This window comes from Siphateles boraxobius, unplaced genomic scaffold (assembly GCF_051911475.1).
Source record: "Siphateles boraxobius isolate OS27281-9 unplaced genomic scaffold, OSU_SipBor_1 16, whole genome shotgun sequence".
Lineage (NCBI taxonomy): Eukaryota > Metazoa > Chordata > Actinopteri > Cypriniformes > Leuciscidae > Siphateles > Siphateles boraxobius.
In genome coordinates, this window is record NW_027508766.1 from 17,175,045 (window position 1) to 17,190,858 (window position 15,814).

At 36.3% G+C, this 15,814-nt stretch overlaps 2 protein-coding genes across 3 annotated transcripts in view; one reads left to right on the forward strand and one right to left on the reverse strand.

Annotated features, from left to right (window-relative positions):
- Nucleotides 1-492: 492 nt before the first annotated feature.
- Nucleotides 493-12,256, reverse strand: LOC143739380 (uncharacterized). Of its 2 annotated transcripts, none has more exons than XM_077231858.1 (8): nucleotides 11,801-12,256; nucleotides 10,709-10,989; nucleotides 4,550-6,213; nucleotides 2,840-2,983; nucleotides 2,487-2,720; nucleotides 2,259-2,396; nucleotides 1,754-1,879; nucleotides 493-1,651 (listed from the first exon to the last, which is right to left on the reverse strand). In XM_077231858.1, the coding sequence occupies exons 1-8, from the start codon at nucleotides 11,821-11,823 to the stop codon at nucleotides 1,505-1,507; spliced, it is 2,757 nt and encodes a 918-aa protein (XP_077087973.1). In that variant the 5' UTR covers nucleotides 11,824-12,256; the 3' UTR covers nucleotides 493-1,504. The 2 variants fall into 2 exon arrangements, with proteins under 2 accessions (XP_077087973.1, XP_077087974.1); XM_077231859.1 differs by having other exon boundaries at nucleotides 897-1,651; nucleotides 1,788-1,879; nucleotides 11,801-12,012.
- gpsm1a (G protein signaling modulator 1a) overlaps nucleotides 10,644-15,814 on the forward strand; it is a 75,550-nt gene continuing 70,379 nt past the window's right edge. The window contains exon 1 of the mRNA XM_077231861.1: nucleotides 10,644-11,008. The gene's annotated coding sequence lies outside the window, so the exon portion shown is untranslated. The remainder of the gene's footprint in view (nucleotides 11,009-15,814) is intronic.

Here is a 15,814-nt window from a genome sequence, read left to right on the forward strand (position 1 = left end):
ATTACGAAAGTGCGGACTCGAAGGAAGACAGTGTTTAGGGTGTCATTTGGGAAAGGGCCTTACTTATGAATGGGAGAAACTGCAACGCACAATATGTCTGAATACGTCCCGCCTTCCAAGTAAAAGAGCCAATTGCATGTTTGTAAAGTCATTGCGTCACTGCAACTGCCATTAGAAGCTCTTGTTCCCATATAAACCTGAGACCCGAGCTTACGACTGCACATGCGCATTGGCTGAAAAATATCTGAAAAAAATATTTTTTGCGCTATTTGAACACAAGAAACAATATTTATGTGGGACAGTTCATGTCAGATTTTGTTGCTGATTTGAAATGTTATTTAATTATGAGTTCGGAAAGCATTTTCTGAGATTTCAGGATTCCCCCATTTAAATAGATCTTGGATGCCTAAAATAGCTGCCTGGAGGTGTTGCAAATATGGCCACTGAGTGAGCACACTTTCCTTGAAAGGGACTTTGGAAAGACCCACAACTGGCAGATCAACGTGCTTCTTTATTTCTTTCAGAAACGGTAGGAAATTAAATTAAACTGAATGTGAAGAATTTTAACTGTGATAATATGATTGACTGGGCAGTTTAAACGGTGACCGGATGCACACAACTAAGCGACAGAGCTGTCCTTTAAAGACGCAATTATTGCAAAGTAGTTTTGTCCCAAAGACTTGTCTACTATTCTGTTATACACTGTTATACAAAATATGTACTTTTTTTAGGGCATAGTATAAGTAGGCGAATTGGGACACAGCACAACTAACAATTGGAACAAAGGCAACAGGAGCTAAACACAAGAAGGAACATAAGAGTGCACACATATAACTAACCTTTACACATCCTACTCCATAGTCAAAAGAAAAAAATTCCTGCATACAGAAAATTCATGTTTTTTTGTATTTTTTGTTTGTATTTTTTGTATTTTGACATGCATAAAAGCCTCATTGTATGACCATTAAGCACATTTTGTCCTGGAATTCTATATATCATTACATTTAAGTTTTTTTGTAATTCCCATTATTCATCATGGTGATTGATTTGCATTAGATTCTCTTTACTGTAATACTGTAGAAGTATTATTTTTAAAGCATTAGTGTAAACAAATGACTGATACATTATATTTTTACTTAAATCAGCAGATATGAAAGATAGTACAACTAATAATAATATGATGTATATACTTTACAATATAAATATTTTTTCATTATTTCTTTTGAATTTCAGTAATGAGAATTATGTTTTATTGTCATTACAGTAATTGCAAAAAGTGGACATTAGGGGGAAATGTGCTTAATTGTCATAATAATTTATTAATTCTGCAAGAACTTAATGGTCCTAAAAAAGCTTTTTATGTTCTTCAAGCTAAAATTATTTATGAAAAATGTGAAATATACTTGTTCTTGACAGGATTTGTGAGATTCACATAAAAAGAAAACAACAACAACATATAAAATATCCAGAATATGAAAATGCCATCAAGTTTAAAAAAAATATTTTAGGTTGAAATGTGCATATGATTTAGGGCTAATATTGTGTCATCCAAAAGAAGGCTGAAAATCTCTTCAGTCAGATGCATTTTCACAGTGTACTGTTCAGCTCTGTAGTCTAGCCAAGTTCTCTCCTCATTATTAAGTTCTTGAATCTAGAAGTAGATAATAAAAAAAGGTGGCATTTTTAGTTGTAATTTAAATCAACACTAATTTCAAAAGCAAGCATATTACTGTAGGAGTGCCTTTACACACACCAGTATAAAGTCGACTCTGTCTCTCTTGGCATACCAGTATTTGCACAGTTTTTGGAGCATCTCTGTCATCTGTTGTTCACTTCGCTCTAAATTCAGAATTTTCTGTATCTCCTTTCTCACTGCAGCCTGTAAATAACACAATTAACACAATGCAAATTTTCAAATATACTGTGCTTAAAAGCAAAGATACATATACATAGATGCCTCATTAACAGCTGTTTCTATGGACCGTTATACGCAAGTCATCCGCCATTGGAATGGTCAAAGCCGGTCCGTGAACACTTGAGAGGCTGTGCAATGTTTTGGCGTCTTGGAAAACTCGTTGATCTTTACTGTAAGTGATGACAGCATCTGAGGTGTTGACCGTTCCAAGATGGCGGACGCGTCAATGTGTCTGGAGTGGTCGAATGTGGCATCGATGTATATCTATGCTTAGAAGTACCTTCAAATAACTCAACTGGAAAATTATTGGGTAGTTCATACAGCTGATTACAAATCATTTTACCTTTAAAAATGTGACTGAAATTTTACTTGATTGAAGAGTTGATATTGCAGATTGATCATCTATATTCTGGGCAGGTTTTGTCCTTAACAGATCACCCAAAATCTTATGCAGTACATCAGATGTCAACTGAAAGATCACCTACAGTGTAAAATGAATAAGGTTTAGATAAAAGGTTCTCTCATTCATTTAGAATTTGTATAGTTGTTTGTTATACATATATAGACGAACCTTTCTATAATGTTTGCGGCTGTCATTTAATAGATAGCTTGGTGTTTCACAAAGGTCAAGAGCGTCTTCATTTGAGTGGCTGCACAGAATTTCCACTGCAGCATCTACTAATCTGTTCACGATACTGTCTTCATGGGGTAACACCTTTATCTTTGATGGCGTGTTGGGTTGGGGCTGATGCCACTGCTCCAAGGCACATGGCATAAAATAACCATCCTCACTTTTTCTGATATCCTGAATATCAAAGAGTGAGAAGTTCAGAAATAGTAAGATTTTTTTTTCATGCACATTTCATGTATATAAAGATATTTTATCCTTTGTTAAAACATTTCAAGGCTGTTTTGGCAACTTACAGTATCTGTAGATTGACTGTCATGCAATGATTTAATTGATTTAAGTCTCTTTCTGGTATCCTGAGCATCTTTATCCAGCTTTTCTGTCAGTTTAGCATCCACATGATGCCTGTTTTGCGCATTATGACGGATCTCAAAGTCAGGCTGCAAAATACAGGTGTTTAGTGATAGATACAATTGCCATTCTGCTATGAAAAACAGGAATAAGCTTGTGAAAGCAATAGTTCGCCCGAAAATGAAAATTCTGTCATCATTTATTCATTCTCACATCTTTCCAAACCTGCATGACTTTCTTCTGCAAAACACAAGAATGTTGATGCTCTTTTCCATACAATGAAATCACACAGAGCTGTCAAGCTCCAATAAGGAAAAAAAAGCACTGATAAAGAAGAACATAAGACATATGTTCCTCGTTTTCTGAAGACTCAAAAGTTGCACATAGCTTTGTGTGAGGAACAGACATTTCAAGTGTTTATCATCATTCTACCTATACAGAATATAGTCAAATGGAATAGTTAATGGAACAATAAAATTAGACTGTAAATATGTAAACAAAAATAGAATCACTCAAAAAAGACAATAAATAAGTTCCAAAGATAAAGACAATAGGGCTACATATACTGTGTAGTACACATAGGGCCGTATTTACTAAACAGTGGAAATTAGAGTGAGAGCGCATTTCCTAAAAAAGTGCCAATGGGAGTGAAAAGTTCTGCGCCTGATCTACTGCAAATTAAAGAACACAGACGCAGCCAGATCATTTCCATAATGACCAACGCAATCTACCAGTTAGCGTTTGGATTTAAGACATAATTTTTTAGGCAGTAAATAGTGGCACAAACACCAGTAAACTGACGAGCAAAAACCTTAGTAATTCACCTTGCATGATTCATTTAAATACTCTCCTTCCATACATTTTGGAAACTCCTTCAAATGCATATGCAATAAGGTCAGCCACAAAAATAACTATATGCATGCCTTTTCAGCGCTATTTTTTCACTGTGTGTCTTTAGTAAATCCCGACATTAGTTTTTTAACGCCAAAAGAGGGTTTGCACTGGTGCAAGCTGTTAGTAAATCTGGCCCATGGTGTACTATGCTCAAGAAAAGTTTCTTATTATTATATGTTGAAAAGAGTTGTTCTTCTTAGTATTTTTTTGTGGAAACAATGACAGCATTTCTTTGAAATATAAATTTTAATATTATAAATGTCTACTGTCACTTGCGATCAATTAAATCCAGCCTTTCTGAATTAAAAGTATGAACTTCTTTAAAAGAAAATCTTACTGAGCACACATTTTTGAACAATAGTGTACATGCTTTCACTGTATTTAAAAGAGCAGCACAAACTATCATCTAAACATCTTCTCTTTTGTTTCACAGAAGAAAGAAAAGTAACACTTTATTTTAATGTGTCCTTGTTGCACATGTTACATGTATTTACTGTAGTAATAACTTTAAATTAGGCATAATTACATGCAACTAACCCTAAACCAACCCCTTATCCTATCCTAACCCTACAGTAAATACATGTCCTTAATTAATACTACTCAGTACATAAATGTATAATTACACTGTAAAGGGGAGACATTAAAATAAAGTTTAACTGAGAGAAATTCATATGAGTTAGGAATTACATGAGGGTGAGTAAATGTTGCCAGAATTAATTTTTTTGAGTAAACTGTCCCTTTAAATTCTTGGTGTTACTTACTCTTGGTGAGGGCATTTCAGAGGGATGTGAAAGATTTCTTGCACCATCAGACGTGTCTTCCTGAGGTTCTTTTTGTTTTGTGCATGTGGTGATTGTAAGTATGGTTTCATATCTAGGAGGACACTGACTATGTACTGACTGAGTATGTCCTCTTTGTCTATCTGTCCATGATCTGGCTATCTGTTGTTTATCTCTCTTTGCGCCAGGCGATTCCTCATCTGAGATGGGATCTTCATCCACCCCAGTCTCTACATCACTACTATGTTCTCTGTGTATATGAGCAATGTCCTCAGCTCTGACCAGGACACCGTGACTTTTGTCACAGCTAAAGTACTTCACACCTCTAAAAGTTCCATTGTGGTTTCCATTCGGGTTGTCCAAAGCCACACCCGCCCAAAAACCCTTTTCAAATGCTGTGAGGCCTTTATATTTCAGCACACCCGGTCTGGAGTTACACACAATAACTCTGTCTCCAATCTGAAAGTAGGAGAATGAATCTGAGATTTCATTTCTCACATCTTCAGGATGTGAGCTAGTATATTCTGAACAGTGATTTTCCTCAGCATCCTCACATAGAGCTCCATTACTATTATCGTTTACCTCCTTTTCCCTCAGACTGTTGGAGCCTAGACTTAGAGACTCTCTTATTTTCAGAGAAAGGTCCACAGGGAGAGGAGGGATGTTTTCACTGTTAATGGAGAGATCTTCAACAGAATCAGGTGGAGCTGGAAGTTCCTCCTCGCTGGTCCATGTAATAATCTCAAAGGCAGGAGGGGGAGGAGGACAACCATAGCTGTCAAGATCTGATGTGGCTCCTCCTTTAGCAGACGAAAGAAGTTCTGCACTTCCGTAAGACAAAACCTCATCTACAGGAGAGATAATTTCTGACAAGGTAGACTCTACAGTCATTTGTCTTTCATAGTGTGGCAGTGTACAGCGTCCTTCCTGCTTATTGCTCACATAAAGCTGAGAATCTTCTGGTACCATAGTGTACTTTTCTGAAAAAAGCAAATAGCAACTACTTGCTTGGGCTGCCTCCGTCTTCTCCTCATCGAGACAGTCCCTCTCTTCCTCAGACCAAGCGAGTGCTTCACTATGAAATGAAATTGCCTCTGACTTCTCATCTATCTCAGACAGACTGACATCACAAGATGGACTATCCTCGGCCTTTCTAATTTCCGCACTTGCTGCTTCCAGAATCAAGTTTTCAATAAGTGGATTGTCTGTGACAGTCTCATTTGTACACGCCTGTGTTTTTTGTTCAGGAAGCTCATGGTCTGCATTGGTTTTGTTAGTTTTGGAGTATGAAAGAGATGACTTCCATTGGCCCCCTGCATTCTGGTCACATATATTGTGGTTATTGTTAAACACCAGCACACTGTGCAGTCTCTGATTGTTCTGTACATTTAGATCTGTGGTATCTGGTGTTGCACTGCCATGGACCATGCTTGTCATCTTTATGTCCTCTTGCTCACTGGGCTTAAGATGGCTCTTCTCCAATTGGAAATCATCTTTTTTGTCTAGATGGGGCTCACGGTTGAGTGTGAAATGCTGAATTTTTAATACTGGCTTCTTTGGTACTACAGCTGGATGTTGTGGTCTTTCTCTCTTGGGTGTGCAGGTGTCCTCGTAAAACCCTTGTGCCTTCTTCTGCGTGTCTTGCTCTGAAAGCAACTATAAATGGTTATAATTCAAATGATTTTCCATAAATGTATCTAATGAATAGTAGGTGTTTTTTTCCAAATCTTTAAATAAGTATGGAGATATTGATCTCAACAATGGCAACACATGCAATATTACTGCAAAATGTAAACCTTCAATCAACTATAAATACCCCAGATAGCATGTAACCATTGAAAAAATGTTGAGTCAGTGTTGATGCGTCAACGCTGATTACATTGAAATTACGTTAGAAAGTGATGTTGATTTAGCATCACTCTTGCACCCTTAGTTAATATTGAAATAATTTTGAGAATTCAACCAAAAATCAATGGTAATAGTATTGATTCAACATTACAAAGTAATATTTTATCAACAGCACTTTTGCACCCTCAGTTAATATTGAAATAATGTTTAGATTTCAACCAAAAATCAACGGTAATAGTATTGATTCAACATTACAAAGTGATGTTGTTTCAACATCACTTTTGCACCCTCAGTTAATGTAGAAACTATGTTGAACAAAAAATCAATGGTCATGCTATTGAATCAACATTACACTATGATTGATTCTACATCACTGATGCTGAATCAATATTGAAATTAACAAAAATAATCAATGGTAATATTGTTGAATCAACGTTATACTATAATGTTGAATCTACATCACTGCTGTTGAATCAGCTTTGAAATTAACAAAAATAATCAATGGTAATATTGTTGAATCAACGTTACACTATGATGTTGAATTTAAATCACTGCTGTTGAATTAAAAGAAAATACAACTGAAAAGGAATGTAAAACAATGTTGCCATCCGATGTACCAAGTTAATGTTGAAACAACATCAACATTTCAACTACACTTCAATGGTGTGTCAACAAATTCCTGACCATTTCAAAATTTGGCTAAAACCTTTTAAAATATAAATGACACCTTTCCAGCAGTTGAGTCAATTTATTTTATTCAATCAATCAATGACAAAAATATATTAAAAGATTATTCGTTAAAAAAGAAAGGGGGAGAAATAGGACAAAAGCATTTCAACCTTTAAAAATAAAATTGGCATCAGAAGTCTGTTCCAATGGTTCAGGTTTTTAAAAATCTGTCTTGCATCAGACTACTGCCTCTTTTCCTTTGGGTTCTCTGAAATCTGAAAAAGAAAGCATGATGTTACTCAAGAACGAATGAATTCAGTTGTCATACATACAGTCACATTCAAGAATGTTAATATACTTAACACTATACGATCCACTTTTTTTTTTAAGTTGCTGAACACAAAATATTCAAACTTCGATTATAGTATCGTGAAATTCTGTTTATTTAATAATTTTTTTTAAATCTATTAATGCTTCAATATCAAAAGAAAGTACTATGGCAGGGGTGTCCGATTTTATCTCCAGCCCTAATTAAACACACCTGAGGCAGCTAATCAAGGTCATTAGGATCAATGAAAACTTCTAGGCAGGTGCTGGAGCTAAACTCTTCATGAAGAGGAACAAACACCTCTGAGCTATAGCCATTAACTACATCTCAGTTCATTTTCTGTGAAACTACTTGGCATTCAAGTAACAAGTTTATCTTGTAGAATAAAAGAGCTTAGGTTTTTACAATTAACATTTCTTTAAAGGGATATTTCAGCCTGTAATGAACATTGTGTCATAATTTACTCACCCACAAGTTGTTCTAACCCTGTATGAGTTTCTTTCTTCTGTTGAACACAAAATAAGATATTTTAAAGAATGTTGGTAACCAGAAAGCTGACGGTGGCCATTGATTTCCATAGTAGGACAAAAATACCATGGAAGTCAATGGCTACCATCAACCATCACGCCTGGTTACCAACATCCTTCACTCTATCTTTTGTGTGCAAGCAGAAGAAAGACATTCATACAGGTTTGGAACAACTTGAAGGTAAATAAATGATGACATAATTTCATTTCAGGCTGAACTATCCCTTTAAAGCTGCAGATTCACCTTATGTAGACCTTAATGTCTTTAAATATCACAAAATAGCCTTGTCAGTCACTTTCTTAATAAACACAAGATGTTTTTTGTTATTGTGTATCAGTGGAAACAAGCTAAACTGAATGGAAATCAGTTACATTTCTCAAATTGAATACAGATTTAGGAATATGGATGGTTACCTGATTGAGCAGTGATAAGGCTCAGGATATCATCAAGTCCCAGGTCAGGTGATTATGCTGTCAACAACAACTCAGTGTATAATCAATGTCAGCATTATCAGGAGGGTGCTTCTCATTTTTCATTTATCTGCCTTCACTCCTACTAAAGGAGCTCTGCATGCAAGCACTGACGGATGCAGGACATGGGCTATGTTTGCAGTGTAACATTCTTGCTCATGTTCATGTCTCCTACACTTCAAGAAATTTGTTAAATGATGTCATAACTTTATTCAGGAAATTACTAATAAACTTTACTAAAGCAAGATACACCTTTTAAGCATGTAGAAAAATAGACGCTTTATTCAAACAGTTTAATAACTTTTTAATGTTACTAATTACAGTGAGCAACAACGCAAATCAGCACACAAAACAAAGGAACAGAGAAATAAGGTAGATGCACCATTGTTTGAAACTGTGCTAGAGAAGTCATGTATGTGAGGTGCTTCAACAAACAAGAGGTCTGTATAGGATAAATCTATGTTTTCTCTCTAATGAGGAAGCATTAGACTACTGAGAAGTGAACATGCAAAACCAAAATGGGCGTTTACCAATCAGTGGCCAATTTCAAACTACAATAAATGTTTTCAACCATTTTTCAACAGACTTGCTAAAATCATGAAGGCCCACCCCTAAATCAAGCCCCCAGTGGATTAGAGCAAATCGGGTAAAGCGGTTGAAAATGCCCATTGTGGTTTGAAAACGCCCCACTGATTGAGAAACACCCACTAGTGTTCTACAGAGATACATGCCTGAATGATCTTGCTCATCAACTACAAATCACTGTTAGTTCAATGTCACTGTCTCCACCCATGTGTGCTGTTGGCTTTCATCAACATTTCAATGTTGATCCAACGCACTTTAAACATTGAAATGTCAATCTCAACCAAAATGATGGTTTGGATCAGAAATCAACATTGTATCAATGTCACCATGCTATCTGGGACCCCACTAAAAACGTTTCATATAGTCTTAGCACTTAAATTCGTTCTGAGTTGAGCCCTGCCGCAAAGCATGCTGGATAACCAACAGTGCCATAATAAGGCTGCATCCAAAATCGCATATTCTCTTGAGTAGGTACTTGTTTTTAATTACTTCACGACTGCTAAAAAAGTACATTCTATAATTCTGTTCTATTAATGTGTGTAGGATGAATGTAGTCTGGAAGTACTTTATTCGTCATGTTGTACTTATCATGTGACCTACCAGCACCAGTTACACAGCTTCACTGCCATTCACAAATCCTCTCCCGTGGCTTCATGGGATAGTAAAGTGTCCATCATATGCACACTTCAAAATCTTGGCGGAAGAACTAAGTCATCCGGGTACTCTTTTATGAGTACTGTGAATTCGGACATGCTTCTTTTTTCACATACTGTTTTTTGCCTTCTACATAGTAGTGAAGTATGCCATTTCAGATGCAGCCTTTCAGGTTATTTTGTCATTAGTAACTAATGTATTCCTAGTACCAAAGCAAATGTGTTGTAGAAATATTAGGAACACTGCAGTTCACTTACACTAAAGTTTTTACTTTTAAATTAGGCTTTTCTCTTTGCATTTGGCTGTGAATAGCATTATTAAATCTCTGATTCAAAATATTTTTCTAGTTCCCATGGGATGTTCTGTAAAGTTGAGTTAGCAACAGTAACCAACGAGAGCTTAAATTTTTCTGAGAATTTTAGTTAATGTAATCAGATAAACATAGGCGTTATGTTAAGACTGTGTCTTAAGATCTAGTATGACCCACTAGCAGTTAGTTAAGGGGCAGTCAATCTTTCTTTTTGGTATTAAATAAGGGCAATGTATGTTTTTATGTGACTGACTTAAAGTTATGAATTGTCTTAAAGGACAAAAAAATGTGACGACTAACATTTTATGAAACCTGCCACTTATTTTATTCTAATAGGATTCCTCCTTGATCCCATTAGAATTGGTTCTGATTTTCGGACACTTTTTTTGACAGTATAACTGTTTTCCATTTTTGCATTGTTTATGCGCAGTCATATGCTATAAAAGCCACAGTAAATCTGAATAGGTATCGAGTCATTCTGCTAACAGTATGAGTCAGCAGAAACTAAACATACTGTAGATCAGCACACAACGAAACTGCAGTCCACTCAATAACAACAGAAAGGCATATATCAATAAGATAGACTGTGAAATAGTAAAATCAAACTGTATGAAGTCTGACTGCTTTGTTTGACTGCCTGAAATGAAGACAAAGCCTGATGATTAAATGTTCCCTTCTAGGAGTGGCCATAACAGTCACTATGTGTTCATGAAAGCTTCAAAGTCTGAAAAACACAGAACCCTACCCACCATTGACTTCAGATCCAGATTTCAAAGCCTTCACGGATTCACGCAGACATGAATTGCTTCCACCTTCCGTCTTGGCGATTCTTTCAGGACTGACAAGGTGAAGAGGGGCCTGGTTCTGTCGGCTGTACCTGTGAGAGGGACAGGCAGGAGGATTGTTTGATTCTGCAGCTTGCAGAATATCCTGCTCGGCTGGGACAAATTCCACTTGGTTCCTCTTCTTTCCTAAAGTCCACACTTCATCTGATGACAACAGCCTCCTCAAACCTGCCTTACTCAACAAGCTGAAGGAAAACAAGCAAAGTTTGCACTCACATTTTGTCTCAAATCTAAGGCCTCATCATTTAACATTTTGATATAATTTTACAATAGATATTATAAACTAACAATAATGAACAATAGTTGAACAATGAACAATTTTTAATACTTTTTTAATAATTTATTAAACTAGATTAATTGTTAAATTATACAACTTGAAATATTAAAAATGTATTAATATATGTAAAAATAAATGTGAACCTAGATTAATAAATGCTAAAAGTTATGGTTCATTGTTAGTTCACGATACACTGTAAATAAAACAAAGCTTACTGGATTTAGTTTTACAAGAAAATACTACTTCAAAATGTCATGTTTAATTTTGTGTTACTTGCTATTTCTATGTATTTACACACATTTTTTCTATCTTTTTTAATTATTTATTTATTTTAAATGTTGTACCTAATGGACTAATGTTAATTAATTGAACTTCATTGCACGTTTAATAAGTTTTACTCTTCTAATTATAATAACACATTTTTCTTTATCCCATGTGAAAGAAAACATAATGTCTTCCGAAATATAATATGTAATTTAATATTTTTTTGTAATTTTGTGCAATTAAATTTAGCTTGCTCTGCACCTTTCAAGCATCAAACAGAAGACTTAGCCTCTTTTCATTGTAATTGCTTGGAAAATATTAATAATGTACTTCAATAAGTACTACTGCTTTAAGTCCATGTTATATATCTTACACACAACTAATTCCTACTCATGCAAACAGAATGAAAGTGAAAGAGTGAGAATCAGAAAGAGAGACAAATGCCATCCACCTACCCTGACCTGTTCATGACTGGCATACTGCCATCACAAAGTGGCTCAGTCACGAGCAAGCAGCCAAAGAAATAGTAGCCTGTCCTCCTTCGGGTCCCCCGAGAGACGCTTCTGCCACTCCCCAAATATCGTGTTTACTCTCAGTTGCAGTTGAGCCACGGGCTGAGAGAGCAGTCATCCTGCATCTCTAGTCTGCCGCTATGCCCTCTTTTTATGCTCTTTAACTTCCTCCTGCTTGCCTCACTCTCTCTCTCTTCCAATAACTCTCTCCTCCCATCCAGCCTCCCCCTCCTCAATCTCTCGCTTAGTCTGTCTCCACTCTATCTCTGCGACTTCCTTCCATCTCTCTCTCTTCAAGGGTAATTACTCTGAGTGTTGCATGTAACCAAGACAGACACAGTAAATGCTGTAGATAACAAGCTTATGATATGCACACACTTCTGCCATGTCTCCTCCTCTGCTGTGTGTCATGCAGGATTTGCTAGACAGTAAGTGGTGCACTGCAGCATTTCCTCTTGAGCTGGTACCCTACATAAATGTGTTGGCACTGCATGCCTCTGCTTACTGTATATAGAACTAAAATCCCACTGCTTCTCTGTGTAGGTTTATGATAATAAATGATGGAATAATAGTGATCACACTTGCCTCCCTTCCTCTCTGGGTGCTTTATCTGTGGCTGGTTTAATCCCAGGCTGCATAACACTCTCTTCCTCCTGCAAAACATCAGCATAAAAATCAGTACCTCTAAATGTAGCATCTGAGCATTATGGGTAAAATGGTTTTGCACTCCTGTTTAATCCATTACATTATTGCTTTAACAGCACTGAGAAATGTTGCATTTTTAGACTTTGTTGAAGTCAACAAGAAATCAAAATTGACAATTCAGTTGTTGTTGTATTTTTTTAAATTTATTTTTACCATGAACATTTAATTGGTGCAAGGAAATAATAAAAATAAAACTTTCCATTTGATGTCAGCAATCCCTCATGTTTTTCCTTCCCCTTCCCTCCAACCACCTGTTATATTTAATCCTTACATAGTTCCATTCTTGGATGGAATGCTCACTTTTTACAATAAATTCAATCCACGATCATTGACATTTTTCTGAATATCTCGTAAGCTCTCCATCTGTCCATCTTCAACAGTCATGTCATCTAGTCAAAACCTACATTTCCCAGCATACCTCCTGTTCATCACTTGCACTCACTCAGCCATCACCCACACCTGTTTACCATCAGATCTCCAATGTGCACCAGGATAAGAGCACACACCTCACAGAAGTTGCATGTACACGCAACCAAGTCAAGTCAAGTCAATGGTTCACTTCAAGCAAGTCAAGTCGAGTCCTGCTAAGGGTCAAGTCAAGTCCAAGTCAAGTTACAATACCAAACAGAAACAAAGTTTATATTGGCCTCAACCTTATTTATTTTTGATTACCTTGATTACCTTTCTTATACATTTATATCGTAATATTATTTATATTCATATAATGTATTACAGCATGTATTTATGCTTATCAAAATTTGGAATTATTATTAATATAATAACAATATGAAAAATGTTGGAGATAAAACATTTGAAGGCAAATTCACAAGTGTGATGCATTAATTAATTGGTTTTATAGTAAATGTCATATGTTTAACTTTGCTTGTATATTTTTTTATGCAATATCACCGGCAGACATTAACTTTCCCATTAATAGCCCATATTTGACCCCTTAAATTGATTTCCAGGGGCATTTTTTTCTAACTATGTTCTAACCATTTTTTTCTATCCATGAATTTACACTGCAATTACAACACCATAAATAATTTTATGGGATTAATTATTTAAATATAATCATTTTAATATAGAAAAAAAATAGATGCTAAAAAATAATAAATTATATTTTTTAAATTATGAAATTAAAACCGCCAATAGGTGGCGCCAAATCAACGTCTTAATGTACGAGTCATAGAAGCATTCATTCAACCGATTCGTTCAAAGCGGCATATTCAATTTGGAACTAAGCAACTAGGTCACTTAATCACAAAAACGCCGGATTTACTCTTTTTCTGTGGCTTGTTTGAAACTACTGTCATTGGAGAAATAGAGCAAAAACAGAGAATATTTACAATATTATGTCTAAAATGTCACACCACAATATTCACTCTTTGTTTACTGGACTGTTGTATAAAATCATTATCACATTTGCAATCACGCCAATATTCTGGAAATATTTTTTTATTATAATATGTTATAAATATAAAAATAACTCATATAGGGACATTTTTTCCACATCTTGAATTTTGGGTGCATATTAATTCTGCTCACATTGCCCCCCAACCCCCTGATAACATCTGACCCTGCTTCAAGAGAAACATAAAACACGACAAAACATCATTAACAGTTTTCTTTGCTGTTTTTCGTCATTGGAAAGAGCGACATATTTGGCATTAAACGCGTGATTTGAAAGAAACTGTGGCAAATGTCTGCGTGAATTTATGCACGTTATACAAAACATATGCCACCATTAATTATCACTTGAATCTATTGACAGCCTTAAGCTATATTTGAAAACATAATATTGTATAAAGAGGCATGCTGTTTTAACCACTATTCTCTCAAATTAACTATAACAAACAGGTTAAACAAGCCATAGCTTACTTTTAGACGTGGTCGAAAATGAAGTTCGAGGTTGTGATGGTCGTGTCCAACTATCCCTTGCCAGTTTATTATGCGTAGGCCTACGCCAAATCTACTTGTATGAATATAGTCAATTTCTAGTGTTTATATCCAAAAAGAAACGATGCTGGGAGATGTTTTTGTATTTAGCGCGCTCACTGAGGTGTATGTTTTTTCTGTGCGCCTCACTCAATCGCGCAGAATCTGATGACTGGCGTCAGTGGTCCCGTTGCTTTCATTTTGTTCATCAATATATGTCGCGATGATTTATATAAAAATGTATATGAATTCATTTTTGAGTCATACAGTTCAAGTCAAGTCAAGTCTCGAGTCATTGGATCTTAAAGGGATACTCCACCAGTTTGTCTTATTAAACTATGTTATTCCCTTAACTAAGACGAGTTGATAGCCTACATACCTCTCTCGTCTCAGTGCGTGCACTATATCGCTCTGTATTGCCGCAAAACTATATTATCACTTAATTAGCACTTAGCTTAGCCCATGCATTAAATATGGGCCAAGCAGAGAAGCGACCAAACACTTCCACGTTTTCCCTATGTAAACACAGTTACTCGAGTAGTGTAACTTGACCTGGGCTGGTGACACAAAATAAACCGTTGCGCTTTTCTAAGCGTTTAAAATTGATGACTATATTGTATGGCGGAATACCATAACAAGTGCTTTTGAGCACTTCGACTTGGCGCAATAATATCTTCACTCGTGAAAAGTCCTCTTACCGGCTCCCGCTTCCTCTCCCCCTCCCTCTGACATTTCCGTCAATACAACCAACGTGACTTTTACTACCTGTGCTATTAGCAAACTGCAGATCATTTGCAATGGCGGACTTTGTAGATGATTATGACTTCTTTGTAGAAGACCCAGAGCCATATCTGTTTGAACCCGAGTACACGGAGGAGGAATTAGCTCTTATGGACCGTGAGAGGCAAGAAAGATATGATCCAGAACAGACCGGAGCTGGCGAAAGACCACGGGCAAACAGCAATTGGTGGTGCAAGTGTGACTGTTGCGAACTTTGTGAAATGTTCGGAGCAAACACGCCACTTCTTCAGAGTCATCAATGGTGTTTTGGGATTCTTGTTCAAAGCAGCTAACCAAGCTCTCCGCTGTATGTGGTGTGTTGGAATTCGGTGAAAAATGACAGCACTATGTACATTCTCCTTATTTTCACAACCCTTTACGATGCACGCTTTAACCATTATTGTACACAAACTAGCTTCCAACAACCTGTTACTTCGTCAACTCCGCTCGAACTACTACTACCGGCGCATGTCACGTTGGTTGTATTTACGGAAATGTCAGAGGGAGGGGGAGAGGAAGCGGGAGCCGGTAAGA